The sequence below is a fragment of the Pristiophorus japonicus genome, chromosome 3 (genome assembly GCF_044704955.1).
Source record: "Pristiophorus japonicus isolate sPriJap1 chromosome 3, sPriJap1.hap1, whole genome shotgun sequence".
NCBI lineage: Eukaryota > Metazoa > Chordata > Chondrichthyes > Pristiophoridae > Pristiophorus > Pristiophorus japonicus.
In genome coordinates, this window is record NC_091979.1 from 209,654,386 (window position 1) to 209,682,356 (window position 27,971).

The following is a 27,971-nucleotide window of genomic DNA, read 5'->3' on the forward strand; positions in this document are numbered from 1 at the left end:
TGCCGATCTTTGGCTCTCTTTACCCCTGTCCCCCTCAGAGCATGTTTCTTTCTTTTTTTCTCCTTTTCTCTAATGGCAGTTTGTCATTATCCCACCATTCACACCCTATCTTGATTAATGTTTTTCTAACTCCTGGCATTACCATTTGAATTTGGGCCATCATCCCTTTTGTCTCTCCAATCTCTCATCTTCCGACCTATCACAGACCTTCCTTTTTGTTCTTTCTTCCCCTCCCCCTTTCAGTGCTTGTTTTCGAACACTCTCCAATTCTAACGAAGGGTCATCGACCTGAAACGTTAACTCTGCTTCCTCTCCACAGATGTTGCCTGACCTGCTGAGATTTCCAGCATTTTCTGTTTTTATTCCAGATTCCAGCATCCGCAGTATTTTGCTTTTGTGTCAGAGTATAGCTTCCCCCTGTACAATGTGCAACATTGTGATGTTGTGGGGCTGTCTTACTGGCAGCAGTTCCTACACAGCAAATTCTCTTTCTCTTGAGCATTTTACAAATGTAATTATCATCAGACTAAGCCTCTTATATGGAAGGGGCATGTCTTCACCACAGAGGGTACAAGCCAATTATCCCTGCAGATTGGCAGGATGATAATTACAGTCTTCCAACTACATGGCACCCTGCATTCGGATATAGTTCAATGTCTAATTTCCTGCTGTATTTTAATGTGCATTTTAATAAGGTTAGGTACTGAGATAGGTAAGCCAACATTCCCTGTCTTTAAAACTTATACAAGTCATCTCTTTAATTGTGTGTTTTATTTTATTTTACATTTTGTTAAATTATTATGCACATCTCTTGTCGTACACACTGTCCCTGCTCCTTATATTCCTGACTGTGTTGGTATCACATTTAATCGTACCATCACCCAGTTTAAAAGAAAGAAAGAAAGAAAGACTTGTATTTACACACTGCCTTTCACAACCTCAGGACATCCCATGGCGCTTTACAGCCAAGTAAGCACTGTCACTATTGTAATTTAGAAAATGCGGCAGCCAATTTGTGCACAGCTAGATCCTCTTAACAGCAACATGATAATGACCAGATAATCTGTTTTTAGTGATGTGAATTGAGGGATAAATATTGGCCAGGACACCGGGGAGAGCTCCTTTGCTATGCTTTGAAATAGTGCCACAAGGTCTTTTAAGTCCACCTGAGAGGGCAGATGGGGCCTCGGTTTAATGTTACATCTGAAAGATGTCACCTCCAACAGTGCAACATTTCCTCAGTACTGCACTGGACTGTCAGCCTGGATCTTGTACTCAAGTCTTTGGAGTGGGACCTACGACCTCCTGACCCACTCCTGCCACTAAGCCATGGCTTATTCTTTCCTTGGAATTCAAAAACTGTGTAACTTCCTCCCTCCCTCAGTTTTTCCTTCCTCATTTGCCAACATTTTTAAAACCCACGATTTACCTGATTTGTCTACAGACTTCACATTCACCCTTTCTAACCAGGGTGATGTATTGTACCGTGGGCTCGGGACATTCTGCTTGGTTTTGCAACAAAACACCCTATATGGTACTGCCTGAAATTGCTGTTATCTGAAAGAGTCATAGATCATAGAAGGAAACCACTCTGCCCATTGTGGCAGTGCCGGCTCATTGAAAGAACTGTACAATTATACTCCCCTATAAAGTTACGGTGGATGAAGCCTCATTGTAGCCGTTACACAAAATCAACCATCAACAGATGAAGTTAATTCCAGAGCTTAGGGCCTAGGCAGCTGAAGGCACAGCCACCAATGGTGAATCGATGGAAATCAGAGATGCACAAGACACCAGGGTTGGAGTAGAGAAGGACTCTCAGGAGGGTTGTAGGGAGGAAACATAGAAACATAGAAAATAGATGCAGGAGTAGGCCATTCAGCCCTTCGAGCCTGCACCACTATTCGATAAGATCATGGCTGACCATTCCCTCAGTACACCATTCCTGCTTTCTCTCCATACCCCTTGATCCCTTTAGCCGTAAGGGCCATATCTAACTCCCTCTTGAATATATCCAATGAACTGGCATCAACAACTCTGCAGCAGGGAATTACACAGGTTAACAACTCTCTGAGTGAAGAAGTTTCTCCTCATCTCAGTCCTAAATGGCCTACCCCTTATCCTAAGACTGTGTCCCCTGGTTCTGGATTTCCCCAACATCGGGAACAATCTACCCGCATCTAACCTATCCCGCCCCGTCAGAATCTTGTATGTTTCTATGAGATCCCCTCTCATCCTTCTAAATTCCAATGTATAAAGACCCAGTTGATCCAGTCTCTCCTCATATGTCAGTCCAGCCATCCTGGGAATCAGTCTGGTGAACCTTCCCTGCACTCCCTCAATAGCAAAAACATCCTTCCTCAGATTAGGAGACCAAAACTGAACACAATATTCCAGGTGAGGCCTCACCAAGGCCCTGTACAACTGCAGTAAGACCTCCCTGCTCCTCTACTCAAATCCCTTAGCTATGAAGGCCAACATACCATTTGCCTTCTTCACCGCCTGCTGTACCTGTATGCCAACTTTCAATGACTGATGAACCATGGCACCCAGGTCTCGTTGCACCTCCTCTTTTCCTAATCTGCCACCATTCAGATAATATTCTGTCTTTGCGTTTTTGCCCCAAAGTGGATAACCTCACATTTATCCATATTATACTGCATCTGCCATGCATTTGCCCACTCACCTAACCTGTCCAAGTCACCCTGCAGCCTCTTAGCATCCCCCTCACAGTTTACACTGCCACCCAATTTATTGTCATCTGCAAACTTGGAGATATTACATTCAATTTCTTCATCCAAATCATTGATGTATATTGGAAAGAGGTTACAGAGATAGAGAGGGGCGAGGCCATGGAAGTATTTGAAAACAAAGATGAAAATACTAAAATTGAGGCATTGCTAGACTGGGAGCACAGGGTTGATGAGTGAACGAGACTTGGTGCGAGTTAGGATAGAGGGATTAATGGAGTAACCAGGAGCGCCATCACAAAGCTGCATGCTCCCGGCCTGTAATGGAGGGAAAACTGTGGGCTAGGAGCACAGACTTTACAATATGCATGTCATCATCATAGGCAATCCCTCGAAATTGAGGAAGACTTGCTTCCACTCTAAAAGTGAGTTCTTAGGTGATTGACCAGTCCAATGCGGGAATTACAGTCTCTGTCACAAGTGGGACAGACAGTCATTCAAGGAAAGGGTGGGTGGGTCAGGTTGGCCACACGTTCTTTCCGCTGCCTGCGCTTGCTTTCTGCATGCTCTCGGCGACGGGACCCGAGGTGCTCAGCGCCCTCCCGGATGCACCTCCTCCATTTCGGGCGGTCTTTGGCCAGGAACGCCCAGGTATCTGTGGGGATGTTGCATTTTATCAATGAGGCTTTGAGGGTGTCCTTGAAACATTTCCTCTGCCCACCTGGGGCTCGCTTGCCGTGTAGGTGTTCCGAGTAGTGCGCTTGCTTTGGGAGTCTTGTGTCAGGCATGCGAACAATGTGGCCCGCCCATTGGTCGAGTGCGGTCAATGCTTTGAATCTGAGGATGTTGACCTGATCGAGGACGCTAACGTTGGTGCGTCTGTCCTCCCAGGGGATTTGCAGGATCTTGCGGAGACATCGTTGATGGTATTTCTCCAGCGATTTGAGGTGGCTACTCTATATGGTCCACGTCTCTGAGCCATACAGAAGGGCGGGTATCACTACAGCCCTATAGACCATGAGCTTGGTTGCAGATTTGAGGGCCTGATCTTCGAACACTCTTTTCCTTAGGCAGCCAAAGGCTGCGCTGGCGCACTGGAGGTGGTGTTGAACCTCGTCGTCGATGTCTGCCCTTGCTGATAATAGGCTCCCGAGGTATGGAAAATGGTCCATGTTGTCCAGGGCCGCACCGTGGATCTTGATGACTGGGGGCAGTGCTGTGTGGCGGGGCCAGGTTGGTGGCGGACCTTTGCCTTATGGATGTTTAGTGTAAAGCACATGCTTTCGCATGCCTCAGTGAAGATGTTGATTAGGATGTGGAGTTCAGTCTCTTAATGTGTGTAGACACAAGCGGTCGTCCGCGTACTGTAGTTTGACGACAGAGGTTGGGACGGTCTTGGATCTGGCCTGGAGAAGACGATGGTTGAACAGGTTCCCACTGGTTCTGTAGTTTAGTTCCACTCCAGCGGAGAGCTTGAGTGCGAGGTGGAGCATTGCAATGAGGAAGATCGAGAAGAGGGTTGGCGCGATGACGCAGCCCTGCTTGACCCCGGTGCTGACATGGATTGGGTCCGTGATGGATCCATTGGTCAGGATCACGGCCTGCATGTCGTCGTGGAGCAGGTGGAGGATGGTGACTTACTTTTGGACACAACCGAAATGGAGGAGGACGCTCCATAGTCCCTTCCGGTTGACAGTGTCAAAGGTCTTTGTAAGGTCAAAGAAGGCCATGGACAAGGATTGGTGCTGTCCCCTGCATTTTTCTTGCAGCTGTCGCACCATAAAAATCATGTCCGTTGTACCCCGTAGTGGACAAAATCCGCACTGTGACTCCGGGAGGAGCTCCTCAACCACAGGGAGAAGACGGTTGAAGAGGATTCTAGCGACGACTTTCTCAGTGGCTGATAACAGGGAGATTCCCCCGTAGTTGCCACAGTCAGACTTGTCCCCTTTTTTAAAGATGGTCACGATTACTGCATCTCTGAGATCTCCCGGCATGCTCTCCTCTTTCCAGAGGAGAGAGAGATGAGGTCATGCATTCATGCCAACAGTGCCTCTCCACCATACTTTAGTGCCTCAGCGGGGATTCCATCCGCTCCCGTTGCCTTGTTGTTCTTGAGCTGGTGGATGGCCTTTTCTACCTCGTGCAGGGCTGGGGTTTTGCTGAGATGGTCGCAGGTAGCATGCTGCGGGATGGAGTCAAGGACACTCAATTCAAAGGCAGAGTCTCGGTTAAGGAGATCTTCGAAGTGCTTCTTCCAGCGGGTCCTGACTGCCACGGTGTCATTGATGAGTGTTTCTCCATTCTTGGTCAGCAGTGGGGTGGGGCCTTGGGTGCTTGGGCCGTAGGTGGCTTTGACTGTGGTAAAGAATCCTCACACATCATGGCTGTTGGCTTGCTGCTGAATCTCCTGTGCTTTCTCCACCCGACATCTATTCTTTAGATCGTGGATTTTTTGTTGGACCTTGGCCTTGAGCCTTCTGTAATGCTGCTTTGCTGCTCCCGAGTTGGGTTGTTATTTAAGGTCCAAAAATACCCTGTGCTTGCGATTTATTAGCTTTTTGATCTTCTGGTCATTCTCATCAAACCAGTCCTGGTGTTTCCTGGTTGAGTGACTGAGCGTCTCTTCGCAGGCACTGGTTATGGTGGCCTGGAGGGCAGACCAAGCGCTGTGGGCATTCTGCATCCCTGGGTCATCAAGGGTTGCCAGTTTAGCTATGAGGCACTGGCTGTATAAGGCTCTCTTAGCTGGGTCTTTGAGTGCCCCGGCATTGACCTTTTTGCGGTACTACTTCTGCTGCCGTCGCCGCTTTGGGGCTATGTTAATGTGGATTAGACAGTGGTCCGTCCAGCAATCATCAGCTTCTGTCATGGCGCGGGTGATACGCACATCCTTGCGATTCCTGGCTCGAACTATGACATAGTCAAGCAGGTGCCAATGTTTGGAGCGAGGGTGTTACGACGATGCCTTGTACTTGTCCCTCTGGCAGAACAAGGTGTTAGTGATGACAAGGTTGTGCTGTAGGCATTTTGTCAGGAGCAGGATACCTTTAGAATTGGTTTTCCCTACCCCCTCTCTGTCGATCAAGCCTCCCCAGTGGGCTATGTTCTTGCCGACCCTGGCGTTGAAGTCGCCAAGGAGGATCAGTTTGTTGTCCGTAGGGATGTGGGACAGGGATTTTTTGAAGCTGGATTAAAAAGCCTCTTTGGTCTCATCTGTTGCTTCGAGTGTTGGGATGTACACACTGATGATTGTGGCACACTGGTTCTGGGATAAGGTGAGTCGGAGAGTCATGAGACGTTCGCTAATTCCGCGGGGGGCGGGGGGGTCTCTGAGGCGGTCGACCAGCTCGTTCTTGATAGCGAAACCGACTCTGTGGAAGCGGCATTCTTCCTCTGGTTTGCTTTTCCAGAAGAAGGTGTAACCTCCACTTTATTCCTTGAGCTGGCCTTCCCCTGCCCGCTGGATTTCGCTTAGGGCAGCGATGTCGACATCGAAGCCTCTAAGTTCCCAGGCAATTATGGTGGTGCGGCGTTCCGGCCTATTGCTGTTGGAGTTCTCCATGAGGGTCCTGACGTTCCAGTTTCCAAACTTCATATTAAAGGGTGGAAGATGCCTGTGCGTGAGTTCTTTTAATGTGGGGTGGCGTTGCAAACTGGCATGTCAGGAGTAGTATAGTGGAAGGTCTTCCCCAGAGGGCAGAGGTCTTTTTCACAGGCTAGTTACATAGTGTTAGGGTTAGGGTTAGGGTTAGGGTTAGGGTTGGCCATTCAGCCAATTGAGCCTGTTCCACCATTCAATTAGATTATCCCTGACCTGCATCTTAACTCCATCTACATGCATTAGTTCCATAGCCCTTAATTTGCCTAACAAAATATTCATCTCAGTTTTGACATTTTCAATTGACCTCCAGCCTCAACTGCTTTTTAGGAGAGAGAGTTCCATATTTCTGCTACCTCTGTGTGAAGAAATGTTTCGTGACATCACCCCTGAATGACCTAGCTTTAATTTTAAGGTTATGCCCCTTTGTTCTGGACCCCCACCCCCAACCAGAGGAATAGTTTCTCTCTACCTACCCTATCAAACCTTTAATCATCTTAAACACCTCGAATAGATCGCCCCTTAATCTGCTAAACTCAATGGAATACAAGCCGAGTCAATGCAACCTGTCGCCATAATTCAACTCTCTTAGCCCTGGTAACATTCTGGTGAGACTGCACTGCACCCCCTCCAAGGCCACTATATCCTTCCTGTGGTGTGGTGCCCGGAACAGAGGACAATGCTCTAAATGGGGTCTAACCAGGGCTTTATATAACTGTAACATAACTTCCACCTCTTGGTATTCCAGCCCTCCTGAGATGAAGGCTAACTTCCATGAGCCTTGTTAATTATTTTTTGTATCAGTCAGGTGACATTTTTACACACTTATATGGAATATAGGCAGGAGGGTCAGTAACCAGAGGACACAGATTTAAAATGATTGGCAAAAAATCCAGTGGGAAAATTAGGAGAATTTTTTTACACGAGTTGTTATAATCTGGAATGCACTGCCTGAAAGGGTGTTGGAAGTAGATTCAATGGTGACTTTCAAAAGGGGATTGGATAAATCATTGAAAAGGAGAATATTTCAGGGCTATGAGGGAAAGAGCAGAGGAATGGACTAATTGGATAGCTCTTTCAAAGAACCGGCATTGCCACGGTGGGCCGAATGGCCTCCTTCTGTGCTGTAAGATTCTATGATAAAGGGGTTATATATTGCTCCAGTCAGGCTGATGGTGGCCCTAGAAGCAGTTTTTGTGGCAGTTGAAATGTCTCATTCTCATGGGAGTCAGTGAAGCCTCTTGTTATTGGGATTGTTTGTCACTTACCCAAATTTCCATATGCAATAATATCCCCATTGGCTCTTGGCCTCTCTAATTTCCCTCTCAACCAAGGAACCACCCTAAATATATAATGCTGTAGTATACCTGTTCCATTTAATGTAACCAGCAATGTACCAAGAAAGCCTGTAGGCATGATTGCAGGGTAGGGCATGGCATGTGTATTACAATGCCAACCTATCACTTCTACACGTGACTACTCAATCTAGTTCACATGAGCACACATAACAAAACTATTGACATTCATATAGAAGTATCAGCTTGAGAGACTGAGAATCACAGCGAGGGCTGTTGCTCAGGGTCAGAGCTTTATGCTGAGTGCAGTGTAAATCATAGGACTCCAGCACTCCATCTCATCAACAACAATTTACCTATGGGTTCCATCTGTAGTATAGGAAATGTCCCAAGGTGCTTCGCAGAGTAAGACACCAAGCCATAGAAAGAAAAGAAAGAAAGTATTTGCATTCATACAGAGATTTTCACAACCTCAGAACGTCCCAAAGCGCTTTACAACCAATGAAGTACTGTTGTAACGCAGGAAACGTTGCAGCCAATTTGTACACAGTAAGGTCCCACAAACAGAATTAAGAGATAAATGACCAGATCATCTGTTTTTTTAAGTGATGTTGGTGAGGGATATCTATTGGCCAGGACATTGGGGAGAACTCCCCTGCTCTTCTTCAAATAGTTCAGTGGGATTTTTTACATCCACCAGAGAGGGCAGACAAGGCCTCGGTTTAACATCTCATCCGAAAGACGGCACTCCTACAGCACAGCACTCCCTCAATACTGCACTGGAATGTCAGGCTGGATTATGGGCCCAAGTCTCTGGAGTGGGACTTGAACCCACAAAACTTCTGACTCAGAGGAGAGAGTGCTGCCTCCGAGCGACTGCTGACACTGCCATAGGGAAGAGATGTAAGACTGGTCAGGATTCCAGAGATAGACTGTGCTGAGTTTGATGCATTGGGGTATAAGAATCCAATGTAGGTTAGCATGGACAAGGATGATGGGCAGGTGGGATAGGATACTGATAGATAAGTTGGATCAAGTTGGAGTTTATGGAGGGTTGTAGATAGAAATCCAGCAAGGGGTTATTGGAGAAATGCAGTTTAGAGGTGATGAAAGCATAGACCATACCAGTCTGTGGTCTATCAATACACAATATCACCTGTACCATACCTGCCTGTACCATACTAGCTCATACTATACCAGTCCATGGGCTAGAACCTCCACCTTTTTTGCATGCTTAACACCCACTTAATGCCCATTTTACTGCTGAAATTATGTATCATGCACAGATATCACCCATTTAGCCACAAAATGGAAACTGATGCCCATTTTTTGGAAACTTATTGGTGAGCGTTACTTTCCCCATGTGTGTAACGCTGGGAAAAAAATAATACTGCCCGTCCACCATTTTCGACGGAATCATCACAATGGGTGAAATCAACGCCCAGAATATCGTCCAGAGTTAATTTCCACACTAATTTAACGATGGGAGTCAATAATACCGCCCGCCCACGTTTTTTTGTCGTAAAGAGCATATTTACTGAAAATAGCGGCCATGAGATCGCTCAGAGTCATTTTCACCACCTCGCAAACCTATCGCCCACGATATCGCTTGCCCAAAAAACTGTCCAGAAAAAGTGGAACTAACCGGAACTAATCACAGCGTTATGGACGCAATGTTCTACATCACATGTCGCATCCTTTAAAAAGCTGCTGTGCTTCAACCTCGGGGAAGTATGGATGTACCCTGTAGGTCGTTGGAGTTGATGTGAACATCTCTACAAACATCTTGATCATACTATGACTGATTGGAATTGAAGAGGTATCTTCGTCGGGACATTCCTTGTTTGTGACCAATCGGTGGAAAACAGAGAGCTACTGCAATGGGGCCTGTCCTTTCTCACCCTCTGTTGGTGATCAATTACATGCAGCAGACTCGAGATCGCCGAAGGTATGCTCCACAGCATTATGTGCCCAATGTAAGACATGCCAGACTGATGAGGAGGACCAGACGTTACACCCCCCCACAAGTATAGAGAGGAGCAGTCTTACTTCGACTCGCCTGACATGACCTGCCTTCGGAGACTGCGTTCCCACAAAGAGGTTATCACTGAGGTATGCCAACTGATAAGAGGAGATCTGCAGCCTGCCAGCACCATCAGTACTGCACTGTCTGTCGAGGTCAAGTCACCGCGGCAATGACGTTCTACGCCTCAGGTTCTTTTCAGGCCACAGCTGGAGACATTTGCGGATTTTCTCAGCATACCACACATCGCTGCATTAGACAGGCCACTGAAGCCCTGTATGCACGCAGGAGGGACTTGATCAGCTTCCCTATGACCAGGGAGGCACAGAGTGAGAGGGCTCTAGGATTCTCCAGAATTGCAAATCTCCCCAAGGTGCAGGGAGCAATAGACTGTACGCACATCACGATGCAGGCACCTTTCCAGGTTGCAGAGGCTTTCAGGAACCGCAAGGGATTCCTCTCCCTGAATGTCCAACTCATTGTCGACCACCAGCAAATTATACTGGCAGTGAATGCTCAATTTCCGGGCAGCATCCATGATGCTCACATCCTGCGTAAGAGCAGTGTATCTGACTTGTTTAACATTCAGCCACAAGGTCAATGCTGGATGCTTTGTGACAAAGGATATGGCCTCGTCACCTGGCTGATGACCCCCTGCATGAAACCCACACCGAAGCCGAGAGGTGATACAACGAGAGTCACAGAGCCACTCGCAATATTGTGGTGAAGCAGCGTTTTAGATGCCTGGATCACTCCAATACCACCCTGAGCAGGTAGCTCAATTCGTGGTGGTGTGCTCCATGCTGTACAACTTGGCTATCCGGAGGGGACAAGAATTGCCTGATGACTCTGACAGTTCACCTAACCAGATTGAGGAAGAGGAGGACGAGGAGGTGGACGCTGACATCGGCCCAGACAATCTGGCTGATGCTGAAGCCATGCTCTCGCGCCCCCATAGACCGTATGAAAGGGCCCGTGGTAGCATGATGGCTGCAATTGCCTTACATCAGGAGCTCATCAATGATCGCTTTGCCTGAAAGAACGTTGGTGTTATTTACAAGGCTGACACACTACTGGGTGTGCAGGTGATACATCAATGGTGGGCATCACCTTGATGACAGTTAAAGTTTAAGTTGATTGAAGTTAAGTGTCATTATACCCTTTGATATTAATGAATCACCAGCGTTCAACGGTGCAGCTATCAGAGCCAATGTGCAACAAGGTTTTGTTAAATAAAAAACATTTAAAGTGAACATTTGTCTGAAATCATCAGTATTTCTGTAAAAACTAACCCTTACCCCACCCCCTCCCCCGTTTCTCCTCCCCACCTCTACCACTTCCCCTCCTGACTCCAAGCCGCCTGGCCAAGGAGCTCCTCAGGCGATACTTCATTGGAGGAGGGGGGGGGGGGGTTGCGGTGTGGGCAGATGACGGCCGAAACGCTGCTTGGATTAATACGGTCCCGAGGTGTGAACGTGCTCCGAGCCAGAAGCAAGATGTTGCTGCTGACTCTCATGTGTGGTTGGCAATGAGGGTGCGGCACCTTGGGGTGCAATGCCGCGGGACCACTGGGAGCCCTCTGCCACCAGTGTAACTGGCTACTAGCTCCAGGGCCTCCACCATCCCTTCCATGTTATATCTTATTTGTTGGACAAAAACTCGGTGCCAATTATGTTCTTGGTGCTTAGTAGGCTTTTTGCTGCTGGTGAATCTCCCTCGTGCCTCCCACAACAGCCAAACAAGCAAACTCGCCTTCAGTCCCTCTGAGATCCCTCTCTCTTTGTCTCCTCTTCTGCACATGTCATGATGACCCTTGACCTCCTGAATCGCAGGAATTGAGCATTACCATGCTGTTGCTAAGGACAGCGACACTTTACGGCAGAAGGTCAGCGAGATTTAACACTACCGCCCATTTCATATTGCTCGCGGTAACGCCCATTTAAAAAAATGGAGACTAGGTGCTTTGAGAATGGGCGAGATGCCAGCGACCTGAAAACTCTTTTTTACCACCCACGCCAGAAATAACGCCCATTTTTGGACGATAAGCACAAAAGTGGAAAATCTAGCCCCATAATTCACTAATCCATACTACCGTCTGTTTGCTACCTATCTGCATGATCATTCCTGCCATACCGGTTTGTACTATCAATAACACAATATCAGTCCATGCTATCATCCATACCATTCCAGTCAGTACTATATCAGTCCATACCATGCCAGTCCATACTGCCATCCATACCATTTCAGTCAGTACTATACCAGTCCATACCATACCAGTCCATACTGTCATCCATACCATTCCAATCAGTACTATACCAGTCCATACCATATCAGTCCATGTTATCATCCATACCTTTTCAGACTATACCGCATGTACTATACCAGTCATGGTGTGGTATGAATGATAATATGGACTGGTATAGTATGGTATAGTGCGCAAATAAATAGCAAGCTGTCCCCAACACTCATCCCAGTCATGACGAATGTGCAAAAAACAACCAACGTGATTGCTGGTTCTCGAATCACATCACTAACCGTTATCGACAGAAATAAAATAAATGCATTAAGTGAGAGTAGTTGAAACATTTTAGGTTTCTGTTTATTTAGAGCAATGAGTTAATAACCAGAGCAGTTGTGTCCACTTACTGTGCCATGTGTTAAAGGATAGAATCAAGGCTGTTGTTAGGGGCAGGACTGCAGCTTTATGCTGGCTCAGGAGTCTTGCCCATCACTGTAGCTCTCCTGTCAGGATATCCTGATTAAAATGGGATAGTTGAGCTGCATGTAACCAATCATTGGCTTTTTTCACAGTAGACAGCACAATTATGATATGTAGCTAGTTCACTGCACTTCCTTCAGTGATTAGTGAATCACACTAAAGTTAAAGAACAAATGTTAAAATTGGGAGAGAAGAATAGAGGTCACTGGATCTGTAATAATCTAGGTTTGCAAAATTTTTAAATGATTCCTGCTGCACATGCCAACAAAATATCCTGATATTGGTCCTTTGAGGGGAGAGCCTGTTGGTCTAGTGAGTAAATGAGCCTGACAGACCAGCAGCAAGGTAGCAGATTTGATTCCTGATCTGAGTTGTATTAAATTATTTCATCCAAGTGAGCAGTAGGGTGTTAGAATTGGTCGCAGCATAGCAAACATTGGTTTGTGTTCCCACTCCAGATCACTATCTAGCAATACTTGGTGGAAGTGCACATGTGTGAATCTTAGACTCAGCTGTGAAGCCGCAATGGTTGATTAGCCCCTTGACAGTCAGGAAGAATGGCCACTTTGAGGAGGCACAGGAGGATGGCAGGCATCCTTCGAAGCATTTCCCAGCAAGTAAACAACATATTCAGGGAGGAAGAGGAAGAGATGAGACAATTGACATAAAAAATTGATAATTTATAACAGAAGGAAAAGAAACGTCTGTATTAAGGTGACACAGCCATGTGGCACAGATTGTAAATGTGGCTGGAAACTGTGCCATAAACTATTATTAATGACTAAAGATACCTGAATGAGAAACTGCCTCAATGGCTGAGAGCTGAATGCAACAAATAGTGTAATACAGGATCAAACAGACCGGGGAGGTCCCAGGCCCAATACATGAGATCTCTCTTGAGTCAGCTGATTTCAGCTGGGTGCCTCAGAAAGCATTACAGTTGGCCTCAATGTCCTTCAATGCAGCTCATTATTAAGTGACTCCAGTGACTCCTACCAGAACATATGTGTGTATGTGTGTGCACGTGTCTGTATATGTGTGTACATGTATGAACATGTGTGCGTCTGCATGTGTGCCTGTGTGTGTGAATTTGTGTGAGTGTACATGTGTATGAGTGTGCATGTGTGTACATGCATACGTGTGTGCATGTGTGTGTGCATGTGTACATGTATGCACATTTGTGTGCATTTATGTGCATACGGAAGTGTGCTTGTGCGCACGTGTTTGTGTGTATGTGTGTGCATGTGTGTGAGTGTGTACGTGTATATGTGTGCACGTGTGCCTGTGTATGTGAATATGTGTGCACGCATGTGTGCGTATGCACGTGTATGTGTGCACGTTTGCCTGTGTATGTGAATATGTGTGCACGCATGTGTGCGTATGTGTGCACGCGCATGTGTGTGCATATGTGTGAGTGTGTGTGCATGTGTTTGTGCATGTGGGCATGTCTGTGCATGTGTGCGTGTGTGAGTGTGTGTGTACGCATATATGTGAGTGCACATGTGTATGTGCCCATGCATGAGCGTGTACATACATCTGTAGATGTTGGAAGCTGACAGCATTCGACTTGGCTGTAGTGGATGGAGGCTTGCTGTTGTTGGTGGAGCCAGCAACAGAGAAGGAGTGGAGGGAGAAATTTGGGAAGAAAAATCTGAGTGAGGAATTAGTCCACAGTCGCATATTAGTTGAAAGTGAGGTATAATGAATCTCAGATTCTAAACCTGTAAAATGAGTGTTGACAACAATCATCTGTAGACAACTTACTCATTGTAACTAAAAGATCATGGTGTTCATTTCATTAGCTTGGTGAGTGCCTTGAATTTCATAACTTCTGTTCCATTTTGCAGAGTCGTTGCATTTTTCCTTTCTTTGATGTTCATTTTCATTCATTGCCTCCATTGTGCCATTCATGTAGCCACTCATGTAATCATCATTCCATTCTTCTCACCAGAGCCAAACAGGACACAGCCCTCCTCCTGCCTACACTCCCATGTCAGGAGTAAGTATTGAACATCCTGTACCAGATAAACTCAAGTCAGTAAGAGGTGTTCGAAGAAACCATTCAGAATCAGTAAGAGTTATTCTTTCTTTATTACTTGTAGGAACTAAAGGATGAGTCCATTGCACTGGGAACTGCTCCACAATGATACACAGAAGGTGGGCGCTCGCTCACTTTGAGATCCCCCCATGCCTGCCCCACCTGCCATGTAAGGTGCTGAGTGGAGACAAAGCAAATTACAATGAGGGAAAAATGATCAAGGACGCAGATCATCCTTTGTCATCTCACGCACCTCTGAACCAGCCAGTAGGCTGGGATTGTTGGAGGTTTCTGAAGAAGAAAGCCTGGCCACTCACTCCAACTCTAGAATGGTGTACAGCACAGTGGCAGGCATGAAGAAGAGGAGATAGTGTTGAACTAGGAGAAAGTAAAGTTACAGTACAAAGAATATCCAAAAATTTGAACTCAGCAACTCAGAAATTATATCAAACTGGTGGGGTGTATATCATCCACACACCTGATAATGTGATTTCAATTCAACTAGTCCTGAAGATAAGTGGATTGAAAATAGTTCTAAATCTAAATTTTGACGATTTAAATCATTGTTTCCTGATTTATGTGCACAAGCCTTTGACAGAATGAAATCTAAACAGTATATTGAAGTCAGTAGTACTGTATGTGCTGTAGTGTGTAGACTGGTACAGTGGAATGTTATACAACAGGGTACAATATAGTACAATACAGTACAATACAGTTCAGTCCAACACAGTGCAGTGTAATACAGTGCAATGTAATAATATAGTGCAAAACAAATGGCCTACTCCTGCTCCTATTTCTTATGTAATACAGTGCAATTCAGTGCAGTATCACACAGTACAGTGCAATACTGTTCAGCACTGTAAAATACAGCACAGTACAGTACAATGCAATATGGTGCAGTGCAATACAGTGCAGTACAATACAGTACAGTATAATATAGTGCAATACAGTGCTGTACAAAACAGTGTAATGCATTATAATATAGTGCAGTACAATACATCATCATCATAGGCGGTCCCTCGAACGAGGATGACTTGTTTCCACATGAATTCACAGATGTTTCAATGAAGGACCCGATGTTCCAGTTCTGAACTCCAATTCTGAACTCTTATCCCCCATTTACTGATGCCCCTCCCCATATCCCCCATTTACTGATGCCCCTCCCCTATCCCCCATTTACTGGTGCCCCTCTCCAATCCCCCACTTACTGGTGCCCCTCCCCTATTCCCCATTTACTGGTGACCCTCCCTATCCCCCATTTACTGGTGCCCCTCCCCATATCCCCCATTTACTGGTGCCCCTCCCCTATCCCCCATTTACTGGTGCTCCTCCCCTATCCACCATTTACTGGTGCCCCTCCCCTATCCCCCATTTACTGGTGCCCCTCCCCTATCCCTCATTTACTGGTGCCCCTCTCCAATCCCCCACTTACTGGTACCCCTCCCCTATCCCCCCCCATTTACTGGTGCCCCTCCCCTATCCCCCCCATTTACAGGTGCACCTCTCCTATTCCCCCCCATTTATAGGTGCCCCTCGCCTATCCACCATTTACAAGTGCCCCTCCCCAACCCCCCATTTACTGGTGCCCCTCCCCTACTCCCCCTCCCCCACATTTACTGGTGACCCTCCAAATACAGTACAATACAATATGGTGCAGTACAATATAGTGCATTATAATACAGTACCATGGAATACAGTGCAGTACAATACAGTGCCATACAATACAGTGCACTGCATTACAATACAGTGTGGTGTAATACAATGCAGCACAACACAATGCAGTGCAAGAAAAGTGCACTAAAATGCAGTGTAATACAGTGCAGTACAAATCAATGCAGTACAATGCCGTGCAATACAGTGTAGCGCAATACAGTGCTTTGTAATGCAGTGCAATACAGTGCTTTCCAATACAGTGCAATGAAACACAGTGCTGTACAATACGGTGCAGTGGAATACAGTGCTGGGCAATAGAATACAGTGCAATCTAATACAATGCAGCACACTACAATTGAGTGCAATACAGTGCATTAAAATACAGTGTAATACAGTGCAGTACAATAGAATGAGTGCAATATAGCACAATACAGTAGAGTGAAATACAGTGCAATGCAATACAGCACAATATAATAATGTATAGTGTAATACAGTACAGTATAATACATTCAGTGCAATACAGTGCAGTGTAATGCAGTGCCGTGTAATACAGTGCAGTACAATAAAGTGCAGTGTGATACAATGCTGGGCAATACAGTACAGTATAGTGCAGTGCAATAAATTGCAGTACAATAGAATACATTGCAGTGTAATACAATGCAGCACAATACAGGGGAGAGCAATACAGTGTAGCACAATGCAGTGCAATAGAGTACAGTACAATACAGTGCAGTCCAATACAATGTGATATAATACAGTGCCATACAGCACAGTGCAGTGCAATAGAATACAGTGCAGTGTAATGCAATGCAGCACAATACAGTGGAGTGCAATACAGCACGTTAAAATGCAGTGCAATGGAGTGCAACACAATACAGTGCAGTGAAATACAGTGTAGCACAATGCAGTGCAATAGAGTACAGTACAATGCAGTGCAGTCCAATACAATGCGATATAATACCTTACCGTACAGCACAGTGCAGTGCAATAGAATACAGTGCAGTGTAATGCAATGCAGCACAATACAGTGGAGTGCAATACAATACAGTATAACACAGTGCAATATAATACAGTGCAGTGCCATATAGTGCACTACAGTGCAGTACAATACAATGCAATAGAGTGCAGTGCAATATAATGCAACGCAGTGTAGTGCAATACTGTACAATGTAATACAGTGCAGTCCAATACAATGCGATATAATACCGTGCCGTACAGGACAGTGCAGTACAATAGAATACAGTGCAGTGTAATGCAATGCAGCACAATACAGTGGAGTGGAATGCAATGCAGTATAACACAGTGCAATATATAATACAGTGCAGTGCACTACAGTGCAGTACAATACTATGCAGTAGAGTGCAGTGTAATATAATGCAACACAGTGCAGTGCAATACTGTACAGTGTAATACAGTGCAGTACAATACATGCAGTGCAATACAGTGCATCAAAATAAAGTGCAATACTGTGCAGTGCAATAGCGTGCAGTGCAATGCCGTGCAGAGTAATACAGTCCAGCACAATACAGTGTAGTACAATACAGTGCTGCACAATTCAGTGCAGTACAATACAGTACATTAAATAAAATGAAATACAGTGTAATATAATACAGTTCAGTTCCATATAGTGCAGTGCAATACAGTGCAATATAATGCAGTGCATTAAATACAGTACAATGCAATATAGTATAATACAGTGCAATGCAGTGCCATACAGTACAGTGCAATACAATAGGGTGCAGAACAGTAGAATACAATACAGTCTAATATGTGCTGTACCTGCGCTGGGAGTGTGTGATGGGACAGTGTAAAGGGAGCTTTGCTCTGTATCTAACCTGTGCTTTACTTGCCCTGGGAGTGTTTGATGGGACAGTGTAGAGGGACCTTTACTCTGTATCTACCCCATGCTGTACCCAATCTAGGAGTGTTTGATGGGATAGTGTAGAGGGATATTTGCTCTGTATCTAACCTGTGCTGTACTTGCCCTGGGAGTGTTTGATGGAAAAGTGTGGATGGAGCTTTACTCTGCATCTAATCTGTGCTGTACTTGCCCTGGGAGTGTATGCTGGGACAGTGTAGAGGGAGCTTTACTCCGTATCTAACCAGTGGTGTACCTGTCCTGGGAGTGTGCAGAGGGAGCTTTATTGCCAAAAAGAGCAGTAAGCCTGAAGATTGGGAGGATTTTAGAATTCAGCAAAGGAGAACCAAAAATTGATAAAGAATGGGAAAATAGAATATGAGAGTAAACTAGAGAGAGACATAAAAACAGACGGTAAAAGTTTCTACAGCTATGTAAAAAAAGAAAAGATTAGTGAAAGTTAATGTGGATCCCCTACTGGTAGATACAGGAGAAATTATAATGGGGAATAAGGAAACGGCAGAGAAATTAAACAAATACTTTGAGTCTGTCTTCATGGAAGAAGATGCAAAAATCCTCCCGGGAATAATGAAGTACCATGCATCTAGCGAGAATGAGGAATGGAAAGAAATTGGTATTAGTAAAAAAATAGGACTGGAGAAATTAATGGGATTGAAAGCCGATAAATCCCCTCGACCTGATGGCCTACATCCTAGGATTTTGAAAGAGGTGGCTATAGAGATAATATATTCATTGGTTGTCATCTTCCAAAATTCCATAGATTCTAGAATGGTTCCCGGATTGGAAGGTAGCTAATGTAACCCCGCTATTTAAGAAAAAAGGGAGAGAGAAAACGGGGAACTACAGACCAGTTAGGCTGACATCAGTAGTAGGGAAAATGCTAGTCCTTACCAATAAGGACTTGGTAACAGGGCACTTACAAAATAATAATAGGATTAGGCAGAGTCAACATGGATTTATGAAAGGGAAATCATGTTTGACAAATCTGTTCGAGTTTTTTGAGGTTGTAACTAGCAGAATAGATACGGGGGAACCAGTGGATGTGGTGTACTTATATTTTCAGAAGGCATTCGATAAGGTGCCACACAAGAGGTTATTAAACAAAATTAGAGTTCATGGAATTGGGGATAATATAGTAGCAAGGATTGAGGATTGGTTAACGGACAGAAAGCAGAGAACAGGAATAAACGGGTCATTTTCGTGTTGGCAGGCTGGACCTAGTGGGGTGGCGCAAAGATCAGTGCTTGAGCCCCAACTATTCACAATTTGTATCAATGATTTGGATGAGGGGACCAAATGTAATATATCCAAGTTTGCTGAAGATACAAAGCTCGGTTGGAATGTAAGTTGTGAGGAAGATGCAAAGAGACTTCAAGGGCATATAGATAGACTGTGAGTGGGCAACAAAATGTCAAATAGAATAATGGGCCCAAGTTTCCACATGATTTGCGCCTGATTTTTAGGAGCAACTGGTGGAGAACGGACTATCTTAGAAATCGCAATTCTCCACATTTTTTTTTCTGCAGTTCTAGTGAGGTAGAACAGTTCTACTTTAGAACAGAATTTTTTCTTCAAAAGGGGGCGTGTCCGGCCACTGACGCCTGATTTCAAAGTTTCCACAGTGAAAACGTACTCCAAACTAAAGTAGAATGGAGCAAGTGAAGATTTTTGTAGAACTGAAAAAACCTGTTCTACACATTAAAAAATCAGGCGCAGGTTACAAATTAGGCGTCCAGAACGAGGTGGGGGGGGAAGGGGGGGGGGAAGGGAAGTCATTAAATTCTACAATCAATCCTTATTTATACTTCTACAAATATTATACAAATAAATCCAACCTGAATAAACATTTATAAGCAAAGAATAGATTAAATAAACCATATTCCTACCTGTGTGAAAGTGCTTCAGCCATCGTTCGAAGGAAACCGCCGTTTGTTGCCGCGCAGGGGAGGGAGGGGAAGGAGACAGCGGCTTGTTGCCGTGGAGGGGAGGGAGGGGAAGGAGACAGCGGCTTGTTGCCGTGCAGGGGAGGGAGGGGAAGGAGACAGCGGCTTGTTGCCGCGGAGGGGAGGGAGGGGAAGGAGACAGCCGTTTGTTGCCGCGGAGGGAAGGTTGGGGAAGGAGACAGTGAGAAGGGAAGACTCAATGCTGATGTGCTGATGGCAATGTGATTTTATTTAAAAATGTTCAAAAATTAAACAGCTACAAAGAACTACAAAAATGGCCGAGTGCCAATGTTTTTTTTCACACTGAGCATGCGCGAACGCTTCAACGCGCACGCGCAGCGTTGCCATCAGGAAAAAAACTAATTTAAATAGTACCAGCCCCCTCCCACTTACAAAATTGGTGCGAGTGTAGGCTCCGCCCCCCTGGGCGCCGCGCCAAACAGACAAGGAGCTGCAAAGCGCTCGAGAATAGCGCGTTTTTTTTCTGGCACCGTTTTAGGCGCGAAAAACGGGCGCCCAGCTCGGAGGGGCGCCCGCTTTTTATCCTGTGGAAACTTGGGCCCATAATGTGGAGAAATGTGAAGTTATCCACTTTGGTAGGAAAAATAGAAAAGCAGAGTATTTTTTAAATGGTGAGAGATTGGGAAATGTTGGTGTTCAGAGGGACCTGGGTGTCCTTGTACACGAATCACTGAAAGTTAACATGCAGGTACAGCAAGCAATTAAGAAAGCAATTGGAATGCTGGCCTTTATTACAAAGACGATTTGCATATAAGAATAAAGACATCTTATTGCAATTATATAGGGCCCTGGTGAGATCATACCTGGAGTATTGTGTACAGTTTTGGTCTCCTTACCTAAGGAAGGATATACTTACCATTGAGGGATTGCAACGAAGGTTCACCAGACTGATTCCTGGGATGGGGGGATTGTCATACGAGGAGAGATTGAGTAGACGAGGCCTATATTCTCTAGAGTTTAGAAGAATGAGAGGGGATCGCATTGAAACATACAACATTCTTACAGGGCTTGACAGAGTAGATGCAGGGAGGATGTTTCCCCTGGCTGGGGAGTCTAGAACCAGGGGTCACAATCTCAGAATAAGGGGTCGGCCATTTAGGACTGAGATGAGCAGAAACTTCTTCACTCAGAGGGTGATAAATCTTTGGAATTCTCTACCTTAAAGGGCTGTGGTGGCTCAGTCTTTGAGTATATTCAAGACCGAGATCAATAGATTTTTGGATATTAAGGATCTCAAGGGATATGGAGATAGTGCAGGAAAGTGGAGTTGAGGTAGAAGATCAGCCATGATCTCATTGAATGGCAGAGCATGCTCAAGGGGCCGAATGGCTTACTCATGCTCCTAATTCTTATCTTCTTGTGCACCTGCCCTGGGAGTGTTTGATGGGACAGTGCAGAGGGAGCTTTACTTTGTATATAACCTGTGCTGTACCTGTCCTGAGAGTGTTTGATGGACAGCATAGAGGGAGCTTTACTTGTATCTAAACCATGCTGTACCTGCCCTGGGAGTGTTTGATGGGACAGTGTAACAGGAGCTTTACTTTGTATATAACATGTGCTGTACCTGCCCTGGGAGTGTTTGATGGGACAGTGTAAAGGGAGCTTTACTATGTATACAACCTGTGCTGTACCTGCCCTGGGAATGTTTGATAGGACAGTGTCGATTGAGTTCTACTCTCCACCTAACCCGTATTGTACCTGATTTGGAAGTACTTAATGGGACATAAGGTGTGTAAAATTTGAAGTGTTTATTCCTAGAATCAACATCCCTCAATTCAAAGAGCACAGACTTCACAAAATAAGAATATTTGTGCTGATATATTGAAGAATTTTAAAAAGTAAAAGGAATGATAAATTCCTTTCAAACTTACATTTTCCTGTATAAACCTTCCATATGCCTTCTGCGGGCAATTGAAAGAAAAGGTTGAATAAAAGAGCTTTGTGATAATATGGAAAGTGTATTCAAAGGAAAAGTCCTATAAAGTTCACATGCACAAATCTTTGAAGATGGCAGGACAAGATGCGAAGGCTGTTAAAAAAGCATATGGGACTCTGGGCTTTATAAACAGTGGTATCTCATACAAAAGCAAAAAAGCTATGCTAAACCTTTATAAATCACTGGTTAGACCTCAACTGCAGTATTATGTCCAATTCTGGAGAGGGTTCAGAGGAGATTTACCAAAATGGTACCAGGGATGTGGGAAATCAGTTATGTGGAGAGACTGGAGGAACTCAGGTTGTTCTCCTTAAGACAAAGAAGGTTAAGGGAAAATTTACTAGAGGTGTTCAAAATTATGGGGGATTTTGATTGAGTAGATTGGGAGAAACTGTTTCCACTGGCAGGAGGGTCGGTGAACAGATGATACATATTTAACGTAATTGGCAAAAATGCCAGGGAAAAGATGAGGAACTATTTTTACACAGTGAGTAATCTGGAAAGCTCTGCCTGAAAGGGTGGTGGAAGCAGATTTAACAGTAACTTTCAAAAGTGAAGTAGATATACTTAAAAAGGAAAAATATGCAGAGCTCTGGGGAAAAAGCAGGGTAGTAGGACTAACTGAATAGCTTTTTCTAGGAGCCGGCACAGACACAATGGGCCGAATGGCCGGCCTCCTTCTTGCTGTATGATTCTATTATTCTATAATGTTTGCAAGGTATTTGAAAGAAAGAACTGATAATATACAGAGGGTATTGCAAGGAAAGTCTGATAATATATAAAAAAGGAAAGAAAGACTTGCATTTACCGAGCGCATTTCACAACCCCAGGACGTCCCAAAGTGCTTTACAGCCAATGAAGTACTTTTGAAGTGTAGTCATTGTTGTAATGTAAATATGGCAGCGCTATACACACAGCAAGGAGCAGTGTTATAATGACCAGTTAATCTGTTTTAGAGATTTTGATTGAGGGATAAATATTGGTAGGACACCATGGATAACTCTTTAAAGTAGTGCCATGGGATCTTTTAAGTCCACCTGAGGGAGCAGACGGGGTTTAATGTCTCATCTGAAAGATAGCACCTCTGACAGCGCTGCATCAGTACTGCACTGGAGTGTCAGCCTAGATTTTTGTAATCAAGTTTCAGGAGTGGGATTTGAACCCACAACCTTCTGACTCAGAGGTGAGAGTTCTAAAATTGAGCCACAGTAATAATATATAACAACAATATAGTACCTTTTAACATAGTAAAGCATCCCAAAGTGGTCCACAGGAGCATTATCAAACAAAATTTGATGCCGACCCACATAAGGAGTTATTAGGATAGATGACCAAAAGCATGGTAAAAGAGCTAGGTTTTAAGGAGCATCTTAAAGGATGAAAGAGAGATAGAGAGGTTTAGGGGGCTAATTCCACAGCTTAGGGCCCATGTAGCTGAAAGCATGCCTGCCAATGGTTGAGCAGTTAAAATTGGAGATGCTCAAGAGTCCATAATTGAATGAGCGCAGATGTCTTGGAGGATTGTAGGGCTGGAGGAGGTTACAGAGATAGGGAGGGAAAAGGCCATGGAGGTATTTGAAAACAAGGATGAGAATTTTAAAATCGAGGCATTGCGCAACCGGGACCCAATTAGGTCAGCGAGCACAGGGGTAATGGGTGAACGGAACTTGGTGTGAGTTAGGACACAGGCAGCCGAGTTTTAGATGAGCTTAAGTTTATAGAAGGTGGAAGATAGGAGGCCAGCCAGGAGAGCATTGGAATAGTCAAGTCTAGAGGCAACAAAGTCATGGATGAAGGTTTCAGCAGCAGATGAGCTGAGGCAGGGGTGAAGTCAGGCGATGTTAAGGAGGTGAAAGTAGGCAGTCTTGGCGATAGTGCGGGTATGTTGTCGGAAGCTTAACTTGGGATCAAATACGTAACTAAGTCTGGTTCAGCCTTAGACAGATGCTAAGGAGAGGGATGGAGTAATAACAACATAAGAACATAAGAAATAGGAGCAGGAGTAGGCCATACGGCCCCTCGAGCCTGCTCCACCATTTAATAAGATCATGGCTGATCTGATCATGGACTCAGCTCCACTTCCCCGCCCGCTCCCCATAACCCCTTATCCCTTATCGTTTAAGAAACTGTCTGTTTCTGACTTAAATTTATTCAATGTCCCAGCTTCCATAGCTCTCTGAGGCAGCGAATTCCACAGATTTACAACCTTCTGAGAGAAGAAATTCCTCCTCATCTCTGTTTTAAATGAGCGGCCCCTTATTCTAAGATCATGCTCTATAGTTCTAGTCTCCCCCATCAGTGGAAACATCCACTCTGCATCCACCTTGTCAAGCCCCCTCATAATCTTATACATTTCGATAAGATCACCTCTCATTCTTCTGAATTCCAATGAGTAGAGGCCCAACCTACTCAACCTTTCCTCATAAGTCAACCCCCTCATCTTCGGAATCAACCTAGTGAACCTTCACTGAACTGCCTCCAAAGCAGGTATATCCTTTCGTAAATATGGAAACCAAAACTGCACACATTATTCCAGGTGTGGCCTCACCAATACGCTGTATAACTTTAGCAAGACTTCCCTGCTTTTATATTCCATCTCCTTTGCAATAAAGGCCAAGAGTAGGTGGCTAGGGAACACAGTTTGCGGCAGGGACTGAAGACAATGGCTTCAGTCTTCCCAATATTTAGTTGGAGGAAATTAATGCTCATTTAGTATTGAATGTCCGACAAGCAGTGTGACAACTTAGAGACAGTGGAGGTGTCAAGAGAGATGATGGTGAGGTAGAGCTGGATGTCATCAGCGTAGATGTGGAAACTGATGTGTTTTCGGATGATGTCGCTGAGGGGCAGCATTGGGATGAGAAATAGGAGGGGGCTAAGGATACATCCTTAGGAGATTCCAGAGGTAATTGTGTGGAAATGGGAAGAAAAGCATTGTCGGTGATTCTCTGGCTATGACTGGATAGATAAGAATGGAACCACCAAGTGCAGTCCCACCCAGCTGGATGACTTGTTGGAGAATTTGGAGTGGTCAACCATGTCAAAGGCTGATGACAGGTCGAGAAGGACAAGGAGGGATAGTTTACCACAGTCACACAGGATGTCATTTGTGACTTTGATAAGGGCTGTTTCAGTACTGTGGCAGAGTCAGAAAGCTGGTTGGAGAGATTCAAATATGGAATTGTGGGAAAGATTGACATGGATTTGGGAGGTGACAGCACGTTCAAGTGCTTTGGAGAGGAAAGGGAAGTTGGAGATGGGGCGGTAGTTTGTAAGAACAAAGAGGTCATGGGTGGGTTTTTTGAGGATAGGAGTGATGATGGCAAATTGGAAGGAGAGGGGGACAGTACCTGAGGAGAGTGAGCCATTAACAATACCAGCCAACATCGGAGAGAGGAAGGGAAATTGGCAGTCAGTAGTTTGATGTGTTGAGGGAGCAGGAGGTAGGTGTCATGGACAAGATGAGCTCAGAGAGGGCATGAGGGGAGATAGAAGAAAAATTATAGAAAAATTTGAGTTCTGGGCTAGGGCAGGAGGGCACTTTAGGGGAAGTTTGGCTTGGTGGGATAGGGGAAAGGAGGGAAGTGGCAGAGGCAGCTGAATATATGGTTTCAATCTTGGTGACAAAGAAGTCCATTTTGTTGGAGGTGAGGGTGGAGAAGATTGGGGAGAGGGGGTTAAGAAGATGGTTTGTAGTTGAGAAAAGAAGACAGGGGTTATCTTTGCATTCTAGGATGATCCTGGAGTAGTGAGCAGTTTTGGCAGAGGAAGCAGGGTCTGATAGTGCTTTATGTGGTCCAGCCAGATCTGACGATGAATGATTAAAGCAGTTGTCTGCAATAAACGTTCAAGTCTGCGTCACTTAGACAAAGGAAAGTCTGATAATATTTAAAGGATGTTAATAGAGTAGTCTGATAATATATAGAAGGTCTTGGAAGAACAGTCTGATAATATAGAAAAGGAAACGGGATCGGCAAATGAGATTTGTGTTACTCTGGTGCTACACTGGCCTAACTGTTCTTAAATAAAATGTTTCAACCAACAATATATTGTTTGATGGGATAGTTTATGTAGACATCCAAAACCAGCAAATGAATGGATTGGCAGTTGCACTTCAGGGAATTACTTCTACCCAGCACTATATCACATTGTAAAGAATGTTGATGCATGTTTTATGATGGAGTAGAACTGATTAAAGCAGGAGACCTCCTATAAAACACACTGGAACATTCACATGTAGGTGGATTGTTATACAACTAGTGAGTTCATTCAGAATGGATGAGCTTTTAGAACACTGTCTGCCACCGGTAGTACCAGTTGTCAATGATCTTGCCATCCATTAAATACTCTTGTAAAGACCCTTCTTATAGTCCACATACTACACAATTTACATCAACAGTTACTTTGGCTTCACTTTAACAGAAGATTCATGGTATAACTCTGGTAGTAAGTCACCCCAATTCAATATTGTGGGAGAATAACTCATGGTGTTAGCCTGAAACACTCTGTAGTTCGACTGCGAATTTATGGAGCACCCAAGCAGTATGACTGATCACGTGGGAACTTTTAAAATTTCATTTTATACCTCTTTGATGTTAACAACTATCTCTCAAGATAGTTGAGCAAAGGGACAGTGGGATAATAGAACACTGTCTCCACGCAAGAGTGTGACCTTGGGAATGGTGTCACTGGATAGTGAGGTAATGGGACAGCGAGGCGACTGGATAATGGATTGAAGCGATGATAGACTGATGGGACTATGGGGAGACTGGGCAGTGGGGAAATGGGAGAGTACAGTTAGAACAGAACTTTGAGTTATGGGACAGTGGGACATTGGAAAAGTGGAGTAAGGGGACATTCTGCTGAATGTGGGGCAATGGAACTGTGGGGCCAAGAGACAGTGGAGTGTTTGGATAGGTAGGTTGTTGTGCAATGGGGTGACTATGTAATAGACTGATTAGCAATGGCATGATAAAACGGTGGAGTAATTGAACAGTGGGATTAATGGACAGTGGAGTAATTGGATAGTGAGTGAGGAGAGTGGAGTAATTGGACAGTGAGTGAGGAGAGTGGGTTGAGTGGACAGTAGAATAATTGGACAGTGGGGAGAGTGGAAAAGTGGAGTAATTGTACAATGCAGTGAGTGGACAGTGGGGAGAGTGGACAGTGTGGACAGTGCAGTAATTGGACAATAGGGTGAGTTCACAGTGGGGAGAGGAGACAGTGGACAGTGAGGAGAGTGGAAAATGGACAGTGGGGTGAGTGGACAGTGGGGAGAGTGGAAAGTGAGCTGAGTGGACAGTGGGGAGTTTGGACAGTGGTGAAAGTGGACAGTGGAGTAATTGGACAGTAAAGTTACTGCAAAGTGGAGTAATTGGACAGTGGCGTGTGTGGACATTGGAGTAAGTGGAGAATAGGGAGAGTAGACAGTGGAGTAATTTGAATGTGGGGAGAGAGAACAGTGGGCAGAATGGACAATGGATTCATTAGACATCGGGCTGAGTGGACAGTGGAGAGAGTGGACAGTAGAATAATTGAACAGTTGGGATAGTGGTCAGTGCAGTAATTGGATTGAGGGGTTAGTGGACAGTGGGGAGATCGGACAGTGGGGGGTGTGGACAGTGGAGCGAGTGCACTGTCGATTAATTGGACAGTGGGGTCAGTACACAGTGTGGACAGTAGACAGTGGGGAGAGTGGACAGTGAGGAGAGTGGACAGTGGGCAGAGTGGAAGGTAGAATAATTGGACAGTGAGTTCAGTGCATAGTGTGGACAGTAGAGAGTGTGCAGAGTGGATAGTGGGGAGAGTGGACAGTGGATTAATTGGAAAGTTAGGATAGTGGTGAGTGCAGTAGTTGGACTGAGGGGAGAGTGGACAGTGGGGAGAGTGGACAGTGATGAGAGTGGACAGTGAGGAGAGTGGACAGTGAGGAGAGTGGACAGTGGGGAGAGTGGACAGTGGGGAGAGTGGACAGTGAGGAGAGTGGACAGTGAGGAGAGTGGACAGTGGGGAGAGTGGACAGTGGGGAGAGTGGACATTGGGAAGAGTGGACAGTGAGGAGATTGGACAGTGAGGAGATTGGACAGTGGGGAAAGTGGACAGTGGGGAGAGTGGACAGTGGGGAGAGTGGACAGTGAGGAGAGTGGACAGTGGGGAGAGTGGACAGTGAGGAG

The 27,971-nt window shown here is 45.1% G+C and overlaps 1 protein-coding gene across 1 annotated transcript in view; it reads left to right on the forward strand.

Moving 5' to 3' along the window:
• Positions 1-27,971, forward strand: part of LOC139255129 (receptor tyrosine-protein kinase erbB-4-like) — a 1,872,364-nt gene that overhangs the window by 1,468,965 nt on the left and 375,428 nt on the right. The window contains exon 26 of the mRNA XM_070873872.1: positions 14,280-14,327. Coding sequence (XP_070729973.1) covers positions 14,280-14,327 — 48 coding nt within the window. The remainder of the gene's footprint in view (positions 1-14,279; positions 14,328-27,971) is intronic.